This window comes from Heptranchias perlo, chromosome 13 (genome assembly GCF_035084215.1).
Source record: "Heptranchias perlo isolate sHepPer1 chromosome 13, sHepPer1.hap1, whole genome shotgun sequence".
Taxonomy (NCBI): Eukaryota; Metazoa; Chordata; class Chondrichthyes; order Hexanchiformes; family Hexanchidae; genus Heptranchias; species Heptranchias perlo.
In genome coordinates, this window is record NC_090337.1 from 30,683,138 (window position 1) to 30,703,751 (window position 20,614).

At 43.7% G+C, this 20,614-nt stretch overlaps 1 protein-coding gene across 2 annotated transcripts in view; it reads left to right on the forward strand.

Annotated features, from left to right (window-relative positions):
- tmem44 (transmembrane protein 44) overlaps nt 1–20,614 on the forward strand; it is a 54,592-nt gene that overhangs the window by 13,760 nt on the left and 20,218 nt on the right. For both annotated transcript variants that reach the window (XM_067995269.1, XM_067995268.1), the window contains exons 4-7: nt 3,445–3,596; nt 12,384–12,470; nt 13,019–13,189; nt 14,624–14,767. In XM_067995269.1, the coding sequence (XP_067851370.1) occupies nt 3,445–3,596; nt 12,384–12,470; nt 13,019–13,189; nt 14,624–14,767 (554 nt within the window). The remainder of the gene's footprint in view (nt 1–3,444; nt 3,597–12,383; nt 12,471–13,018; nt 13,190–14,623; nt 14,768–20,614) is intronic.

The following is a 20,614-nucleotide window of genomic DNA, read 5'->3' on the forward strand; positions in this document are numbered from 1 at the left end:
ATAAATATAAGATAGTCACTAATAAATCCAATAAGGAACTCAGGAGAAACGTCCTTACTCAGAGAACGGTGAGAATGTGGAACTCGCTACCGCAAGGAGGAGTTGAGGCGAATAGCACAGGTACGTTTAAGGGGAAACTAAATGAGTACATGAGGGAGAAAGGATCAGAGGATATGTTGATAGGGTGAGTTGAAGTAAGGTGGGAGGAGGCTCATTTGGAGCATAAGCACTGGCATAGACCTGTTGGGCCGAAAGGCCTGTTTCTGTGCTGTAATTCTCTGTAATATACTGAGCACACATTTCACGGTTTTGTTTTCCCCATTAGAGTTTCAAAAGACATAGGGTGCTAAATTGGGCCATGTAGCGTCTGTTGTTTCGGCATCTTGGCTGCGCACGCACGTTTCCAGCGTGACGTCTGCCGGACACTATCTTGATGTGGAGATGCCGGTGATGGACTGGGGTTGACAAATGTAAACAATCTTACAACACCAGCTTTCGGAGGCTTGTGATTTTCAAATAAAATTGTTGGACTATAACCTGGTGTTGTAAGATTGTGGACACTGTCTTGGCATAGGAGTTAGCGCGTGCGCAAATACCGAATGACAGCTGCATGTAAAGTAAGGAGAAAATGGATACAATCAGTGTACAATGCTGATTTGAAATGATAGACACCATTCTGGCACTTAATGTTCAACTCAACGCACAGTCTTAACCCCGACCATCTGAACGTATCTTAGAGTGCCTGGAGGACCAGTGCTATTTAAAGGGACTGTGCAGGATTTACAGTTTAGTGGCTGGATTATTGCTTCTGGCTGCCAAGATATTTGTAACTCTTTTTGGAGGTCTCCTATACTTCAATACTAGGACGCAGGGACATAGCCTAACATTTAGAGCCAGGATGTGCGCGAGTGAATTTAGGAAACACTTCTACACGCAAAGGGTAGGAGAAGTTTGGAACGCTCTTCTGCAAATGGCAGTTGATGCTAGCTCAATTGTGAACTCTAAATCTGAGGTTGATAGATTTCTGTGAACAAAGGGTATTAAGGGATATGGGGCTAAGGCGAATAGCACAGGTGCATTTAAGGGGAAACTAAATAAGTACATGAGGGAGAAAGCAACAGAGGATATGTTGATAGGGTGAGATGAAGTAAGGTGGGAGGAGGCTCATGTGGAGCATAAACACTGGCATAGACCTGTTATGGAGTTAGGTCACAGGTCCGTCATGATCTCATTGAATGGCGGAACAGGCTCGAGGGGCTAAATGCCACTGTCACTTGCTGCCTCCTGATATGCGCCATCTTCTCCTGCAAGAAAGCGGGATGTGTGTCTGGGTGATGTACCTGTCATGGTTGAATAGCTGCCAGTGTGTGACCTGTAAGTTGTGGGTGGGTGGCTTACAACAGTGGTAATATGAGAGGGTGGGAGGAAGCATCTGATTGGAAGAGTTGAGTTCTGATGGAAAGAGTTTGTTGGTGTGTGGGTGATGGGGGTATAGCGCATGGAGCTGTGGATGCGGCTAGTGGTGTAGTTGGTAGGAGACGCCACTTGACAGTTGACCTCACTCACCTTGACCACTCGTTTTCCTGCATTGCATCCATGTCCATGGTGCTATGCGCCTGGCATTGACTTTGTCCTCTATTGCCTTCTACTGCTTTTGGGCATATGTCTGAAGGCCCTCTTGCCCCTGCCCCCCCACCGCGGATATAGGATGTCCCTCCATCTGTCCACCTCTTGCACTAGGGGCCTTGGTGCATCATCAGAGAACCTTGGCACACCGCACTCTCGCAGGCCTGGTACAAACTCAGATCGGCAGATTGGTGAGGTCTGGCATGCAGATTGGAGGATGTGGCATTTAGTAGTGCACAACCTTTATTCAATGTTTTAACATAACTCATCAGTGTGTAAACACAGGGACGGCATCTGCATCTGTGTTTTATGTGTGTGATGTTTGATCTCCGTTCAGACTCCATGCAGACAGCAGACTGTTATTTTTAGCAAATAACAGGCACGGGCTACCTTTTTAAGAGATTTTAAGAGCCATCCTCCCTTTAAGAGATTGGGGCTCCCCCTGCTGGTGGAAAGTGTGAATTGCATTGAATTGACATGCAAGGCCTGGATTTCAACGCAGCTCGCAGGTGAGTACTGAGGCCGGACAAGGTTCTCGTCCTGCCTGCGCAGGGGCCATTGGGCGCGGGTTAATAGCGGATTGCGCTACCTGCGTCCAATAATAGGCCCTATTGAATTTTTCTCCCATAATCACCAAATATTTTGAATGCATTCAGTTTGGCCAAAATTGTCACCGTGCACAATCTACTGCAGTGTTGCATGTATTTAAAAAGTTCATCGAGTAAACTTCAAAATGTTGCATGCTTTGTTGAGTCTGATGTGTGTGGTTTGTCAGTTGCAGGCATCCAAGTTTGCCATTGCCACTTTGCAAGTCATATCAATGGGTGCATGCACTTTAAACCACTACTCTGGTATTTTGATGTTAATGGTCAGATTCCATTTTTGCTTATAGGTTTGAAGCTTTTATTATCTATTGCCTTAGCATGGATCATTTCTAAGGTAATAGATGCGTACTCTGTAAAGTTACAAAAAGCTTAATTTTATTATATGCATTTCCATAGTCATGCTCTTCTGAATGTAAAATAATATTTTTGCATGCATTTGACTAGAAATCGTTGGCAACTACAGTCCTTTATTCTACACATAATGTATAGTTGTGGGGTATATGACTAATTTTCTTACTGGAATCCTATGTGTAATTAGAAAATGAGAAATTTAGGATGGAGTTTTGAAAGAGCTTAGAAATTTATACATTTTTAGTGGGAAATGCCAAGTTCTGAAAAATTAAGTCAAAGTGCTTTCTGTCTATTTGATTTTTAAATGAGTCACTTAAAGACATATTTTAAATCACTTCAAGGCAACTACCCTTTTAGTAGACAGTCTCTCTCCCATTCATAAGCAAGGGCAAAAACATGTTAGGAAGCCTCATAACCTATAAACCATTCAATATTATAGTGAACTTTGTTTGATGACCTAAAATTGTACAATACACAAACCATACATACACATACACATATGGGAACATACAAAACTGATGGGCAGGAAAAGGCCATAGCTGGTCTATCGAGCCTGTCCATAGTCACGTTGCAAATTAAGCATCATGACCCTCCCCCACTGCTCCTCACCCACTAGCAGTCATAGAATCTCCTGGGAGAGGCAAAAAAACAGATTAAAAAACCTCAGGCCAATTCAGGGAAAAAAGAATTCTGGGAAATTCCTTTACGACCCCCAAAGGCGATCAAAACAAGTTCCAGGAGAACGCAGTGACCACAAGGCACATCACCCAATGTCATGTATACCTTTTGTATACTATACTAAGGAATATAATTGTAAAGGCACATCCCCAACTTTGTCATTCTGTTTGTATTCTATACTCAGATCAACCAAGACAAAGGAATAAAAGGAGAAGAAGTGCCATGTTCATGGTTTGCCTACCTTTTATTATGGGCAAATGTTACTACTGGGCTACTCCCGTTGCTCAAGTGGATTTTTATGGACCAAGAAGAAAACTGCTTACCACATTACTTCAGGTAAAATAGTACTGAGGAGTTCCACCGGCTGCTCATTTACACCAAGCAGAGATCATGAGGAAAATTTACAGATTCAGAGGAAGGTTTGAATTAAGTTCTTGTACTTGGAGCCTTGAAGGATATCCAGTTCCCAAACTGAATGAAGTCCTTCAGCATTTGCAAGTATAACTGCATTGAATCAATCTTTGTACTTGGAGGTATTAAATTACCTGTCCAATTCAGGCATGAAGAAGTTTTGCTTTCCGTCAACCATCAAGAGATTGAAATCCGTCATTGATACCATGTCTGCTTGAATGTCCTAATTTGCTGTCTCAGCCAACTGAGGTCATTTGATTGGAATGAATTGCCAGCAACATTAACTAACTGTGCCATTTATACTTGATCAGGTGCGATGTGGAAGCTGAAAATTCACAACAGATGTGAATTTGTACCTGTTATATAAGCAGGGTATTAGACAACATTGTGCTGACTGGTAAATGGTAGGAATAAATGGCATTTGTATTTGATAATCGTTAACCTATGCTTATCAAACTATTATTATGTAAGTTAATAGGTCATAATTGTAGATAACACAATATATGCAATGGAATTATCTTTAGCGTGTGTGAGTGTAATGAAGCAACTTGTCATAGTGGGTAGGCATGGGCACTCCAAAGATCCACTGGGTGTTCTCTTACAAACAGTCAGGCTTAGCCTGAGACAGTGGTCGCAGAGGGGATGGAATCAGTGGTGAGGGTAAGGATTTGTGGCTTAGTGCTTACTGATATTTAATTGGAGGAAGTTGCGTCTGACAACACAGGAAGTGGAGGGGTCAAGTGATAGAACTGGGTGTGGAAGCTGACCCTATGTCTACAGATGATGTCGCCAAAGGGCAGAATGTAGAGGAGGGAGTCAAGAATAGATTTTTGGGGACTTCAGAGGTAATGGTGCAATGGCGGGAAGAGAAGCCATTTCTGGAGATGCTCTGGATACGATGGGATATGTAAGAGTGGAACCACGTAAGGGTACTCCCACTTAGCTGGAAGGTGGGGGAGAGCTATTGATGGAGGATGATGTTGTTGACCGGAAGTCACCGGTTAACGGTTTTGGCTTAGTACACAGAGGAAGAGTCAATTCTCTCTTAATTCTCAATTCGCTTTATTAACGTTATTAGATCATGTACATACCGCTTATACGTCTGGTTAGATATAGGCATGTAGTTTACAGCAGGTTATACAGGTTTATACTCAAACTAGGATTTAAACGCACACCCACTAGGTTTCTCCAGTAATACTCCCCGAGTATCAGGCTTTAAACGCACACCCACTAGGTTTCCTGACGACACTCCCAGAGTGGTCCCAGAATAGAAAGGATATTATATTACCCGGAAAAGAGAGACGCTGCTGGCCAGGCAATTCTCCCTCTTACTCCCGACGTCGTCTCCACGTCCCCGACGCGGGGACGTGGAGACGACGTGGAGAGGGGATGGAATCAGTGGTGAGGGTAAGGATTTGTGGCTTAGTGCTTACTGATATTTAATTGGAGGAAGTTGCGTCTGACAACACAGGAAGTGGAGGGGTCAAGTGATAGAAGTGGGTGTGGAAGCTGACCCTATGTCTACAGATGATGTCGCCAAAGGGCAGAATGTAGAGGAGGGAGACGTGGAGACGAGGACGTGGAGACGAATACCTTACGTCAGGGAAATCTTTACTTCCCTGACGTAAGGTATTCACTTCTACGAGGGTTAGTCTCCATAGTCTCCCAGAGTCTCCTTCACAAACAAAGACACACCAACAAAAACACACACACACACTCTCTCTCTCTCTCTCTCACAAACAAACAAAGACACACACACTCTCTCTCTTGCTCACAAACAAACAAAGACACACACTGACCCCAAGCCAGCAACTCTTCAGTTTTTATTCCCCAAGTCTGTCTTTTCGAACGATGCTGTCTTCTCCGGTTGGCTCAAAGTTGCTGGAGTGACCGATGTCATCCCCTGATTGGCTCTGTTCCAAGGGCTCAGGTAGCATCACCGTTCCTTTGTCTCTCTAAGAAGCGGAACGAATTCAAACCGGTTCTGGCCAGTTCAGACCAGTGACTGAACTCCAGGTCACCTCAGTTCAAAAGGTCAGTGTCTTTGTTAGCACTTCGAATTCAGCTCAGCAGTCTTCTGCAGCCTCTGGCCAACAATGTGGTCAACCATGTCAAAGGCTGCAGCTAGGTCAAGGAGGATGAAGAGGGATAATGCTTGGTGGGCAAGGGGAAGGAGGAAGCAGCCAAGGCAGCTGAAGGGACGGTCTCAATCATAGTGACAATGAAGCCCATGAGCTCCTTTTACTTGTTGTAGAGGTTAGTGTGGAGAGAGCGGGGGAGAGGGGTTTAAAGAGATGGTTGGTAGTGGAGAAAAGAAGCTAAGGTCATTTTTGGTCTCCAGGATGTTCCTGGAGTAGGGGGTGGTTTTGGCAAAGGAGAGTGAAGCCCAATAGCACTTTATGTGGTCCAGCCAGATCTGGTGATGGATGGCTAAACCAGTTGTGCGCCAGATACACTCAAGTTTGCACCCCTTGGACTTAAGGGACTGAAAATGGGGGTCGTACCAGGAGCAAATGACCAGGATGGGAAAGAGCAAATGTTTTGCTGGGGACAACGTCATTAAAGGTGGAGGTGAGGGAGTGGTTGAGCAAATCGACAGATGCAGAAGTATCATTGCTAGTGGAAGGTCAAAGGCTAGGCAGTTGGGAATTTGAAAATTAGTTTGCAATGGCCTAAGAACTAACTTTACTGCTATAATAGCAATAAGGCATTTAACTCTAGTTTGCAGATCTGGATATTATCTCTGTTCAACTGCACACAAGTGGTGAAGGGGGCTGAAAAAGTTGGTGGAAGAGTCGGACCCTTCAAGAATGCTTGGCCTTGCTTGTCACTATTGACATTTAAAAAAACATATTGGATTCTTGGTTTTAAAAACAGGGATGCAGAATACAAAAGCAAAGAGGTGATGCATTGTACCTATACAAATCATTGGTTTGGCTGCAGTTAGAATATTTTGCTTGGTTTTGGCCTTACCTTAGGAAAGCTGTCAATGCCATGGTGAGGATACAGGAGATTTACTAAGATGATACCAGAGGTGAGAGGCCGTGGTTTTGAGGAGATTAGAGAAACTGGAGTTTTTTTCATTTGAACAAAGGAGGTGAAGAGGAGATCTGATAGAGGTGTTAAAAATTATAGAGAGGTTTTGATGAAGTAAATCAGAAAAAAGCTATTTCCACTGACGGTAACTAGAGGGTATATATTTAAAATGATTACCAAAAGAACAAAGGGAAAGGTTAGTAGAATTGTTTTTCTGCAGAGGGTTGTTAGGACGTGGGATGCCCTACCAGATACAGTGGTGGAAGCAATATCTATAATAACTTTTAAAAGGGAAGTGGATAAATATTTTGAAAAAGAAAATAATGAAAAGGGTATTTGAAAAGAGCAAGGGAATAGAACTGAGTGGATAGCTGTTTGAGAGCCGGTGCAGGAGCGATGGTCCTAATGGCCTCCTTGTTTGCCATGAAATTGTATATTCAGAAATCTAAAATACCTATATCCACCGAGTGATGGAATATTGTACTCTGGTTTTGCAAATTACAGAGAAGCTCATTTCTTGCTACTTGATTCAATACAGTCAAATTTATGCTGACCACAGGGTTAGATGGGCATAGTTTACTTCATGCTATTTCCTATTCTTTATATACTGGAGAGGTGTAGCCAGTGTCTCAGTCCACTAAGAGATCCAGTGGAGAAGTACCACAAGAGTTGCTTGTACTTAAACCAGACCTCCATGTCCACGAGTGGAATGCAAAAGGGACTCCAGTTATATCTCAAGATTTTGGATTAATCTAAAAGTCTGTATGGAATACCAGTAGCACATTTTCACATATGGCTTCTTCTGTCTATGGTACTTACCTACAGTTGGTGTAATCATCTGGCACTTGGTTCTTTGTAATCAAGAGTTGTATGAAATTGTCCTTGTTAATATTCACTCCAGCTGTTCTCTTGTACAAAAAATAAGTACCTCCACTAGCAGCTGTACAAAAAGGTGACATTTCCTGTGAGATGAATGTATTTATCTCTAGATCAAAGCAATGTTGCTGCCCTAATGGTTTCTGTAAGTCCTTCAAGGTGACTTCAGCACCGACAATAAATTCACAGACATTCTGTGGCTTTTACATTAATTTGTTTGCCACAGCTTCACAGTACTTATTCCAAACCTGACATCAGGCATTCCAAGATATGAGAAGGATATTTTTTTGTTCATTATTGGATCCTCCGATACCTTCTGTGCAGATCAGTAACCTGTCACGGATACAGCTGCATTTCTTTTTGTCGCTTCCTGACAGGTGTTTCTCTAGAATCATAGAATGGTTACGGCACAGAAGGAGGTCATTCGGCCCATCGAGCCTGCACCAACTCTCCGCACGAGCAATCCAGCTAGTCCCACTCCTCAGCTAGTCCCACTCCTCAGCTTTGCCCTGCAAATTTTTCTCCTTCAGGTACCTACCTAATTCCTTTTTGAAAGCCACAATTGACCCTGCTTCCACCACCCTTTCAGGCAATGCATTCCAGATCCTAACCACTCGCTGCGTAAAAAAAGTTTTTCCTCATGTCGTCTTTGGTTCTTTTGCCAATCACCTTAAACTTGTGTCCTCTGATTTGTGACCCTTCCGCCAATGGGAACAGTTTCTCTCTATCTACTCTGTCTAGACCCTTCATGATTTTGAACACCTCTATCAAATCTTCTCTCAACCTTCTCTGCTTTAAGGAGAACAATCCCAGTTTTTCAGTCTATCCATGCAACTGAGGTCCCTCATCCCTGGAACCATTCTAGTAAATCTTTTCTGCACCCTCTCTAGGCCTTCACATCCTTCCTAAAGTGCAGTGCCCAGAATTGGACACAATCCTCCAATTGTGGCCGAACCAGTGTTTTATAAAGGTTCAACATAACATCCTCATTTTTGTATTTTATGACTCTATTTATAAAGCCCAGGATCCCGCATGCTTTCTTAACCGCTTTCTCAACCTGTCCTGTCATCTTCAATGACCTGCATACATTTACCCCCAGGCCTCTCTGTTCCTGCACCCCCTTTAGAGTTTATATTGCCTGTCCTCGTTCTTCCTACCAAAATGTATCACCTCACACTTCTCAGTGTTAAATTTCACCTGCCACATGTCTGCTCATTCCACCAGCCTGTCTATATCCTCTTGAAGTCTATCACTATCCTTCTCATTGTTACTACACTTCCAAGTTTTGTGTCATCTACACATTTTGAAATTGTGCCTTGTACACTCAAGTCCAAGTTATTAATATATATCAAAAAAAACAGTGGTCCCAGTACCGACCCCTGGGGAACACCACTGTATACCTCCCTCCGGTCTGAAAAACAGCCGTTCACCACTACCCTCTGTTTCCTATTACTTAGCCAATTTCCTATCCATGTTGCCACTGCCCCTTTTATTCCATGGGCTTCAATTTTATTGTCAAGCCAATTATGTGGCACTTTATCAAACGCCATTTGGAAGTCCATACACAATATCAACCGCATTGCCCTTGTCAATCCTCTCAGTTGCCTCATCAAAAAACTCAATCAAGTTAGTCAAACATGATTTGCCTTTAACAAAACCATGCTGGCTTTCCCTTTATTAATCCACACTTGTCCAAGTGACCATTAATTTTGTCCGGGATTATTGTTTCTGAAAGCTTCCTCACCACCGAGGTTAAACTGACTGGCCTGTAGTTGCTGGATTTAACTTTACATCCTTTTTTGAACAAGGGTGTAACATTTGCAATTCGCCAGTCCACCGGTACCACCCCCATATCTAAGGATGATTGGAAGATTATGGCCAGTACTTCTGCAATTTCCACTTACTTCCCTCAGCAACCTAGGATGTATCCCATCCGGACCTGGTGACTTATTTAATTTAAGTACAGCCAGCCTTTCTTGTACCTCCTCTTTATCAATTTTTATCCCATACAGTATCTCAACTACCTCTTTTATTGTGGCTTTGGCCATATCTTCTTCCTTGGTAAAGACAGATGCAAAGTGCTCATTTAGTACCTCGGCCATGCCCTCTACCTCCATGCGTATATCCCCTTTTAGGTCCCTAATTGGCCCCACCGATCCTCTTACTATCCGTTTACTATTTATATGTCTATAGAAGACTTTTGGATTTCCTTTTATGTTAGCTGCCAGTCTCTTCTCATACTCTGTCTTTGCCCCTCTTATTTCCTTTTTTACTTCCCCTCTGAAGTTTCTATACTCAGCCTGGTTCTCACTTGTATTAACAGCTTGACATCTGTCATACACCCCCTTTTTCTGCTTCATCTCGCTCTCTATCTCTTTCGTCATCCAGGGAGATCTGGCTTTGTTTGTCCCACCTTTCCCCCTCGTGAATGTACCTAGACTGTACCCGAACCATCTCCTCTTTAAAGGCCACCCATTGTTTAATTACAGTTTTGCCTGCCAATCTTTGAATCCAATTTACTTGGGCCAGATACGTTCTCAACTCACTGAAATTGGCCCTCCTCCAATTAAGTATTTTTACTCTAGATTGCTGTGTGTCCTTTTCCATAGCTAATCAAAACCTGTGATCACTGTTCTCTAAATGTTCCCCCACTGCCACTTGCTCCACTTGACCCACGTCATTTCCCAGAACCAGATTGAGCAATGTCTCCTTCCTCGTTCGGCCGGAAACATACTGAACAAGAAAGTTCTCCTGAACACACTTCAGAAATGTTTCCCTTCTTTGCCATTTACACCACTGTTGTCCCAGTCAACACTCGGGTAGTTGAAGTCCCCCATTATCACTACTCTATGGTTCTTGTACCTCTCTGTAATTTCCCTGCAAATTTGCTCCTCTATATCCTTCCCACTAGTTGGTGACCTATAGAATACACCCAGTAGTCTAATGGCTCCTCTATTGTTTCTTAAGTCTAACCAAATAGATTCTGTCCTTGACCACTCAAGGCATCTTCTCTCTCCAGCACTGTTATATTCTCCTTAATCAATACTGCCACCCCCTCCGCCCCCTCCTTTCTTTCCTTCCCTATATTTCCTGAACACCTTGTATCCAGGGATATTTAGCACCCAATCCTGCCCTTTTTTGAGCCAGGCCTCCGTTACTGCCAAGACATCATATTCCCGTGTAGCTGTTTGTGCTTGCAGCTCCCCAACCTCACTTCATGCATTTACACAGATGCACTGTTATCCTATCTTAGACCATCTCGTATTCTCCCTTAGTCTGACCCCACTTCATACTGTACTGTTTCTTACTCTTTCTAATGTTGCATCCTGGTGTCCATCCCCCTGCCAAATTAGTTTCAACCCTTTCCCACAGCACTAATGAATGTCCCCACGAGGACATTTGTCCCAGCTCTGTTGAGGTGCAACCCTTCCGGCTTGTACAGGTTTCACTTCCCCCAAAACTGGTCCCAATGCCCCAGAAATCTAAAGCCCTCTCTCCAACACCATCCCTCCAGCCAAGCATTCATCTGCTCTATCCTCCTATTTCTGTACTCACTAGCGCGTGGCACCGGGAGTAATCCTGAGATTACTACTCTTGAGGTCCTGTTCTTTAATCTTTTTCCTAGCTCCCTAAAATCTGCCTGCAGGACCTCCTCCCTCTTTCTACCTATGTTGTTGGTACTGATGTGGGCCATGACCTCTGGCTGTTCACCCTCCCCCTTCAGAATGTTCTGCAGCCACACAGTGACATCCTTGAGCCTGGCACCAGGGAGGCAACATACCATGTTCCTGTGGTGGCAGAAACGCCTGTCTGTTCCCCTAACTACTGAATCCCCTATTGCTTTCCTGGCCTTCCTCCTCCCCCACTATACAGTGGAGCCACCTGTGGTGCCATGGACTTGGCTCTGGCTGTACTCCCCAGAGGAACCCTCTCCCCCACCAGTATTCAGAACTGAATATTGGTTAGAGAGTGAGATGCACTCAGGGGACACCTGCACTACCTGCCTGGTTATCCTTGTCTGCCTGGTGGTCACTCAGTCCCTGCCTGCACTCCCTTAAGCTGCGGGGTGACCACTTGAAACTCTCAGCCCCGTAGATGCATTGCAGTGACGCCAGCTGCTGCTGAAGCTCCGAAACCCGGAGCTCGAGCTCCTCTAGCTGACGACACTGCCTGCACATGTGGTTGTCCAGGACACGGGAGGCGTCCTGGAGTTCCCACATGACACAGGCCGTGCATTCGACTGGTCTGAGCTGCCCTGCCATGCCTCGATTTATTAAACTACTAAATAAACTTAACAGAACTAAACTAAAGACTAAAAAAACACTCACCAACCAGCTACATACCAATCAGTTCCGTTCCTTGTGCTGACTTCACTTTAGGATTTTTCCTCGCCCCCTGGGCCTCGCTTTTTACCTGCTCCGATGCTCCGCCCTGGTCTCTTCCAGGTCCGCACTCGCTCTGGACTCCAGGCTCCCGATTGAGGCCTAGTCCCTGGGCCTCGCTTTTTACCTGCTCCGATGCTCCGCCCTGGTCTCTTGCAGGTCCGCACTCGCTCTGGACTCCAGGCTCCCGATTGAGGCCTAGTCCCTGGGCCTCGCTTTTTACCTGCTCTGATGCTCTGTCCTGGTCTCTCACAGGTCCATGCTTGCTCTGGACTCCGGACTCCCAGTCTACATTGACATTAGCAGGAGACAAATCTGAAGAGATTTCAATGAAGTTTGGTTGTAGCTTGATCCTTCATCTGTCAATATAATTAATGTTTATTCGTTCATTAATTTTTAAAAATTATTGTTTTTATAGGACAACACAGAAATCATTGGCTATACACTGGGGGTGACTGCAGTTTTCATTGGCTGGACATCAAAATTTCCTCTGATATTAAAGGCAGTAAGTAGGAGCAGCCAATCTGAGTGAAAGAAACATCTAACTATGAAATTTCTAATTTATGATGAAAGCAATACTAGGATTTCTGCAGACAATTCTGGGTATAAACAATACCTTTGCTTATCCTAATGTACTGGATGTGATGGCTGTGATGATAGTTTTTGTCGTGTATTGTATCTTTTTATATAAATTCAAATGGACGGAGTAAATGCAATTTAAAGATTCACTTCAGCTCGCTGTAACTGAAGAAAAGTTGTTTGTCTCAGTGTTAGGGGAGTGACCAAAATATGAAATTGACCAGATACATCTACAGTTTTAATGAGAGTGGCTCGCCTTCTTTGTACCCAGAAGCTACTTAGGTCAAAGTTGCTTGATGGCTGATCACGCTCTCTGAGATGGGAAATTTATTGTGGGTGAAATTCAACTTTGGCGGGGGTGCTAAACGGGTGGTAGTGGGTTATAGGGGTTAGCCCATTATACACACCGCCCGATTTTCCTTTCCATTGAAGTGTTTATAAGATATTAAATCATGTTTTTTTTCTAATTTACAGTCTAGGGGGAAGATTGATTGCAGTCTCCGTAAATGGGCTCTGATCTTTTCACTTCTGGGGAGTGTACTGTATGCTGCTGCCATTCTGGCACATGACAAAGACCCTGAGTTCATCCTGCGAGCTTTACCCTGGCTGCTTATCTTCCTTGGTGGTGCAGCTCTAGACCTTGCTGTATCCTTTTCAAATGGGAGATGTTTTTTCTTAAGATCTAGAAATGTAACTGAGGGAACATTCTTGGAACTAGATTTGTTAGAACCACCTTGGTTTGATATATTTGGTTTAACACAATAATATAATGCTTCAAATAGCCAAAGATACAGTCTTACTTCATTTTATTCTTTCAAACAGTTTAATGCCATATTTTAATGTTCTGTCGAAACAGGGTTCTATCGTATTTGAGCTTAGGGTTTTGGTTCAATTCTCAGTAGACGTGAATCAATTGTGTGGTCGCTTGTTACACCCTGAATCCATTTTCCAAAGGTTTAATAAATGTGAGCACATTCCTGCAACCAGGAACTGCATTTTAGTTAAAGGCAAAATTTGGCAACCACACCTAGTCCATTAAGTTAGAGAAAGTGGAAAATTGAAAATATGGTGCTGATACATGAGCAGAGTTGTCATTAGGGACATGATGCGGCTGACATTTATGATCAACAAGGGAGCCTTGGACTGCAAACTCATCTAAATATATAGAACTGTGTTTATTTTCAAGTGTGGTGCACATCAAAGTAGATAATATTTTTAAACAAAATGAATAATGCCACTCCTAGTAAGTGGCACTTTGCCAGGCCTGCAGTGGATGCTTCTGAGGTCGTGATTGGATCATATATTTGAGAAATGTGTGGAAAGATTGTTCTGAATTTGACCTCTGACACAGTCCTACCTTGGAGTGTTTGATGGTGTCACTTAGTTCGAACTATAAATACAGAGCAACAGTCAATGGTATGTCGAACCTTTCTATCACTGTCACTGCAGTTTTAAACATTTTTATACTCCTTCACCTAGCCACCTTTTTAATTTGATTTCATCCAATTACACTAATATAAGGATGAGCAATTGCAAACATTCTCAAAAAGGTTCAGAGTTGAGTCTTACCCACCCTCAAAACACACACTGTAACAAAACCACATTTCTTAACATCCATTGAAATACATACAAATGACAGTTTCTTACAAAATGCTTTCTAGATATCGGTAGATAAAATGTCTTTCTGGTGATTTCCTCACAGGGCATGTTCCTAATTTTGACTAGTAAGCATTGTGGAGGGGACGCATTGCCTCAAAGAAAAATTTCAAATGTAATATTGATGAGTAAATTAACCTACCCTGTTTTCTTACACCGGATACTGGACAGTTGCAAAGCAATTAACACCTTGCAGCAGCTCTCCAAGCTTAGTTTTGGGAAAACTTAGAAATTGAAAGGAAAATAGCGATAGAGGAAAAGAAGACTTCTGTCTGGACACTAGATAATCTATATGTCCAGAGTAGTTCTTAAGCCAAATACATCATCCCATGGAAGAATGAAAGTTTAATGTGTACAAATTAGTCATTAGTAACTATTGATGCAACTAATTCAGATGTTACTTTTTTAACCACGTTCAACCAGATACTGTTCTTATCATGTTTCCTGGAAGATAAAACTACTCGTCAGCAGTGGGGTTTAGAGGTGGTCGTAGAATCTGATACAATCTCTCTGTTGGAATCTCCTGGACAGGATGTGGAAGAAGAAGATATTCAAGCAGAAACACAGGTACTATAAAAGTCAATAATAATGAACACAATTGCTCCCTTCCCATTGTTTAGAGGAGATATTCATAAAATAAATTGCATGTAAGTATATATTAAAGAGAACTTTTGTTAATTATTTATTTGTTACACTAAGAGATAGGAGATTGCATAGAAAAACAATTGCCACTTCCACATCAATTTTCACCTCTGATAACCTTTCAATCCAATTGGCAGAATCTGTGCCTGCTGACCAAATGGTTGTGAGGTAAATTTCCGTGAGTTGCCTGTTGCTTAAATTTATCTCACTCAAGTTAGTTTGCTCTATTTGCAGCCAGGCCACAAAATGTGGTGTTTTATAGAAATAAAATACTACACACTTCCACACACCTAGCACAGGATATCTGTTTGTCAAACAGCCAGCTCGGGGAGAATAAGAAAGAGTAAACTCAATCTAAATAACAGTAAAAAATACAGTAACTCAATAGTATGATATACTGAGTAAAAGAAATTATTCTTGTACATTTGGTATAGTTTAGACATGTCTGGTGACAATATGGTTCACCTAATTCAAATTCAATGTTTGCTTTGATTCTTGTCCTATAGCAAACCTTTGAGGTAGCTTCTGTGGTCCTGGCAGAGGGGCCAAGTGGCTGATGCTGCACCATAATGCAAGGCCAAATAATTTAATGATTTTAGTGGGGCTTCTGGCACTTAGTGCATGATACCCTGGCAGCACCAACAGCTGCTAAAGGTCTGCTAGCTCCCCTTTGAAGCTATGCTGGAATGCCTGAAATGGGAGTCCCCCTACAAGGTGCTTTTCAGGCTCTCGAACCACAATTATGGGGAGCTCCATTCATTTCCCTATAAGCATCAGCTTTGCGCATTGTTGGCACTCTTACATCTGAGTTCAAGCCTCATTCCAGGATGTAAGCACATAATTTGACTAACTTGATTGAGTTCTTTGATGAAGTAACTGAGAGGGTTGATGAGGGTAGTGCGATTGATGTTGTGTATGTGGACTTCCAAAAGGCATTTGATAAAATACCACTTGTTAACAAAATTAAAGCCCATGGAATTAAAGGGACAGTGGCAGTGTAGATACAAAATTGGCTAAGGGACAGAAAGCAGAGAGCAGTGGTGAATGGTTGTTTTTCAGACTGGAGGGAAGTATACAGTGGTGTTCCCCAGGGGTCAGTATTGGGACCACTGCTCTTTTTGATATATATTAATGACCTGGACTTAGGTATAGAGGGTATAATTTCAAAGTTTGCAGATGACATGAAACTCAGAAATGTAGAAAACAGCGAGGAGGATAGTAACAGACTGGTGAAATAGGCAGACACATGGCAGATGAAATTTGATGCAGAGAAGTGTGAAGTGATACATTTTGGTAGGAGGAAGGAGGTGAGGCAAAATAAACTAAATGGTACAATTTTAAAGGGGGTGCAGGAACAGAGAAACCTAGGGGTGCACATACACAAATCTTTGAAGGTGACAAGATAAGTTGAGAAGGCTGTTTAAAAAAGCATATGGGCTTTATTAATAGCGGCATAGAGTACAAAGGCAAGGAAGTTATGCTAAACCTTTATAAAACATTGGTTAGGCGCCAGAGTATTGTGTTCAATTCTGGGCATCACACTTTAGGAAGGATGTCAAGGCTTTAGAGAGGGTGCAGAAGAGATTTACTAGACTGGTACCAGGGATGAGGGACTTCAGTTTTGTGGAGAGACTGGAGAAGCTGGGGCTGTTCTTCTTACAACAGAGATTTGATAGAGGTGTCCAAATCATGAACGGTTTTGATAGAGTAACTAAGGAGAAACTGTTTCCAGTGGCAGAAGGGTCGTTAACCAGAGAACAATTAAGGTGATCGGCAAAATAGCTGGAGGTGACATGAAGAAATATTTTTTTACGCAGCCAGTTTTAATGATCCGGATTGCACTGCCTGAAAGGGTGGTGGAAGCACTTTCAATAGTAACTTTCCAAAGAGAATTGGATGAATATTTAAAGGGAGAAAAATTACAGGGCTATGGGAAAAGAGCAGGGGAATGCGACTAATTGGATAGCTCTTTCAAAGAGCTGGCACAGGCACGATGGGCCGAATGGCCTCCTCCTGTGCTGTGCCCGCTACGATACTATGATAATAAAAGCTGATACTACAGGACAGTTCTGAAGGAGTGCTGCTTTGTCTTTTGAATGTGATGTTAAACTGAGGCCCCGTCTGCCTGTTTAGGTGACATCAAAGATCTCATGGCAGTATTCAAAGAAGGAATAGCTGTTCTCCAAGTGTTTTGGCCAACATATATCCCTGAGCTAACACTGTCCAAGCTGATTATTTGGCCAGTTAACTCATTTGCTGTTTGTCGGACCTGCTGTGTGCAAATTGGCTACTGCATTTGCTGGCAAAACAACAATGACTACACTTCAAAAGTAATTCATTGATGCAAAGTACTTTCAAGAGTTTCCAGCTGCCAGATTTCTGGTTTCTGACATTTTTTGCCTCACTTACCTTCAGTAAGCTCTATCTACTTATCATGGGTGCCATTATTGCTAGTTTCATTTGGATGGAGTAAGAGGTGGAGCAAGAGGAGGAGCAGCAGCAGCCTCGGCCGTCAGCACGAGCAGCAGCTGGGCACATTAGAAGACAGCAGGTGAGGGGAGCTGCTCGTAGGAGGCCATACCCAGCACACAGGAAGGATAGGCCACGCGTGAGTATCTTGGATCTAACTGGTGCAGTTAATCAGGAGGATGCGCTTCACCAGGCAGGCTGTAGTAGACCTCCGCAGCCTCCTGCAACATGACGCGCTGCCTGCTAGACTAGGGGACCGTGCTCTGCCAGTGGATGCAAAAGTCATCACAGTCCATAACTTCTTTGCCGTTGGCTCCTTCCAGGCTGCAATAAGGGACATCTGCCGCATATCCCAGTCTGCAGTGCACAGCTGGATTAAGCAGTTCACCTGTGCCCTGTTCGCCAGGGCTAACCAGGACATCACCTTCCCCATTGCCCTCAACAGTCAGCAGGAGAGAGCTCAGGGATTTGCAGCAATGACTGGCTTCCCTCACGTCCAGGGCATCATAGACTGCACACATGTTGCTATCAGGGCACCAGAACACAAGCCAGCAACCTTTGTAAATAGGAAGGACTACCACTCAGTTAATATGCAGTTCACAGAAACAGAATAATGCAAGTTTGTAAGTTTTCACTTGCTACTTTCATGACTCCCTTATTCTGAGGCACTCAACCATTCCCCAATATGCGAGCCTTTCAGGAACATGACAGGATGCCTACTGGGGGACAAGGGATACCCCCTGTATACATGGCTCATGACACCCTTTCATAACTCCACCATGCCTGAGTATCATAGGTATAATCGAAGCCATAGGCCCACCAGGATCATAATTGAGCACACCATAGCACTCCTCAAAAAAGGTTCGGGTGTCTCAATAGGCCTAGGAGCTCCCTACAAGATGCCTCACAAAGAAGCTCATGATAGTGGTCTACTACACACTGCACAACCTTGCCATGGAGAGAGGCCTGCATTTGCAGGAGGCAGGGCAGCAGCCCTCATTGGACAAGGAAGACCAGGATGAAGGCAAGGATGCAGCAGATGAAGGAGCTACACTTCAAAGCCTTGCAGCAAGAGATTTGAGGAATGAGTTAATGGACAGGGATTCTGGTGACCTGCTCATTCCCCTGCCCTGAAAACTTACACAAAACCCCTCTGCATTAACAGTCCCATGTTACATCCTTCATCACTCCCTTAATCTTGCATTAAAGAACATTAAAATCATTTAGCCAACTTCCATACCAATGACATACTGACAGTGCAGACCTAGAAGCTGCTATAAAACAACATTGCAGACAAAAATGCGAAATTTGATAAAGGTGATGAATTTAACAGCAAACACAGTAATTACCTTCAAATAATTTCTTACCCAAGTGTCAACCCATGCTGCTTTTCTTAAAAGGTTTACTAAGTCTACTATTCGTACAAGGTGCTCCCCTAGTGGCCTCAGCAAAGCTGGTGGAAGGCTGCTGTTGCCTATTTTGGGACCCTTGACGTTCTCGTGGCTGGCGAAGGCCCAGCTGCAAACTGCTGCACATTGACTGCTGCCTGGGCAGTCCGAAAAGCTGACTTTCTGGCACAATGGCAGGTACTGGTTGAGGGGTTGGTGAAGGAGCAGACGTGCTGACATCCTGAGAGGGCGCAACACATACTGGTCCCATAGTGCCACTGCCACTCCAATGGGGCTGGGGTTCATCACTTCCACAGATCAGAGGCAAGCAGTTTTGTTTTCATAGCTGGACCCCTGAAGTCCTCATCTTTGCTGGGCGAGGACCTCACCCTCCATTGAGATCTCTTCTAGGCTGTCCCTGCCACCATTGCGGTATTAGCGGTGGCTCAGTGGTAGCACTCTAGCCTCTGACTCAGAAGGTCATGGGTTCAAGTCCCACTCCAGAAACTTGAGTGCAAATTCTAGGCTGATCCTCTAGTGCTGTATTGAGAGAGTTCTGCACTGTCAGAGGTGCCGTGTTTTGGATGAGACGCTAAAGCTGAGGTCCTGTCTGCCACCCCCACCCCCCCTCCAAGGTTGACGTAAAAGATCGTATGGCACTATTTCGACGAAGAGCAGGGGAGTTCTCCCCAGTGTCCTGGCTAATATTTATCCCTCAACCAATATAACTAAAACAGATTGTCTGGTCATTATAACATTGCCGTTTGTGGGAGCTTGCTGTGCGCAAATTGGCTGCCGTGTTTCCTACATTGCAACAGCGACTACACTTCGAAAGTACTTTATTGGCTTTAAAGGGACGACCTGAGGTCATGAAAGATGCTATGTAAATGCAAGTCTTTTCTTTCTTTACTTGCTGCTGTTCACTGATGCTGGGTGTTTCATCACGTGCAGTCCCCTCTACCTCAATGTCTAACTCAGGCGGAGTGCCAATGTCGGCACTGGTGTTTGGGAGGGATGGAGCGTGTGACGGTGCATCCTCAGGAGGATCATCCTCCTCCGAGATGTGTTCTTATGCAATGTCCAGATGCTGAGAAGGATCCAGAGGAAAGAGAAAAGGAACAAGAGTTAGGATGGCATTGAGAGGCTGGACATCAGTAGCTGACTGTCTTCAGAATGCAGCTTGATGTTGTCAAACTGGCTGAATAGTTGCTGAGGTGATTGAAGGGTTACATGGAATATGTTGACGCCCTGCTCAGTTAAACCCCTAGCCACGCCTTCCCCGATTCTCATGGTTTTACCCGGGCCACTAATCTCTGGTGCTTCCTGCTCGGTTTGGGTGAGAGCTATGATGTCAGTTGTTCCTCCCCCTAATCTTGCTGCTCTCCTTCACATTATGAGCTGTTTTGTCCTGCAGGAGGAGAAGGCAAGGTAGTGAGTGGCTCTTGAAAAGGAAAGTGGAGATGGGTAGGGCTTCTGAATATTGTGCATCTGCTGAAAGCTGGAGAAGAAGCAAGATGGAATCAGGATGGGGAGGTGATAAATGGAAAGTCAAGTGTGTGGAATGTGAAGTGAAGGAGTCCCGTGGGGTGTTGCTAGTTCTGCAAGTGAGATGAGAATGATGTTAGAGTCTGATGTGAAGTAAGCACAGGAAGAATTGACTGTGTTTGGAATGAGAAAGACAGGTGTTGGAGTGTGCCCTTGTGATTATATGTTGAAGGATGTGACGGAGGGGGCAGAATTCTGTAGAGATAAAAAAAGGAAAACTTGGAGCTAGATTATTTTTGTATCTTGCATAAAGACATTGCAGCATTCTTTTAAATTATTATGAGAATTTGGAAACCTAAACCATTATAGTTGCACTTTAGAGTGAACTATAGAGGTAGTCTTGTAAACAATTTTAGTTCTGTGAGGGTTA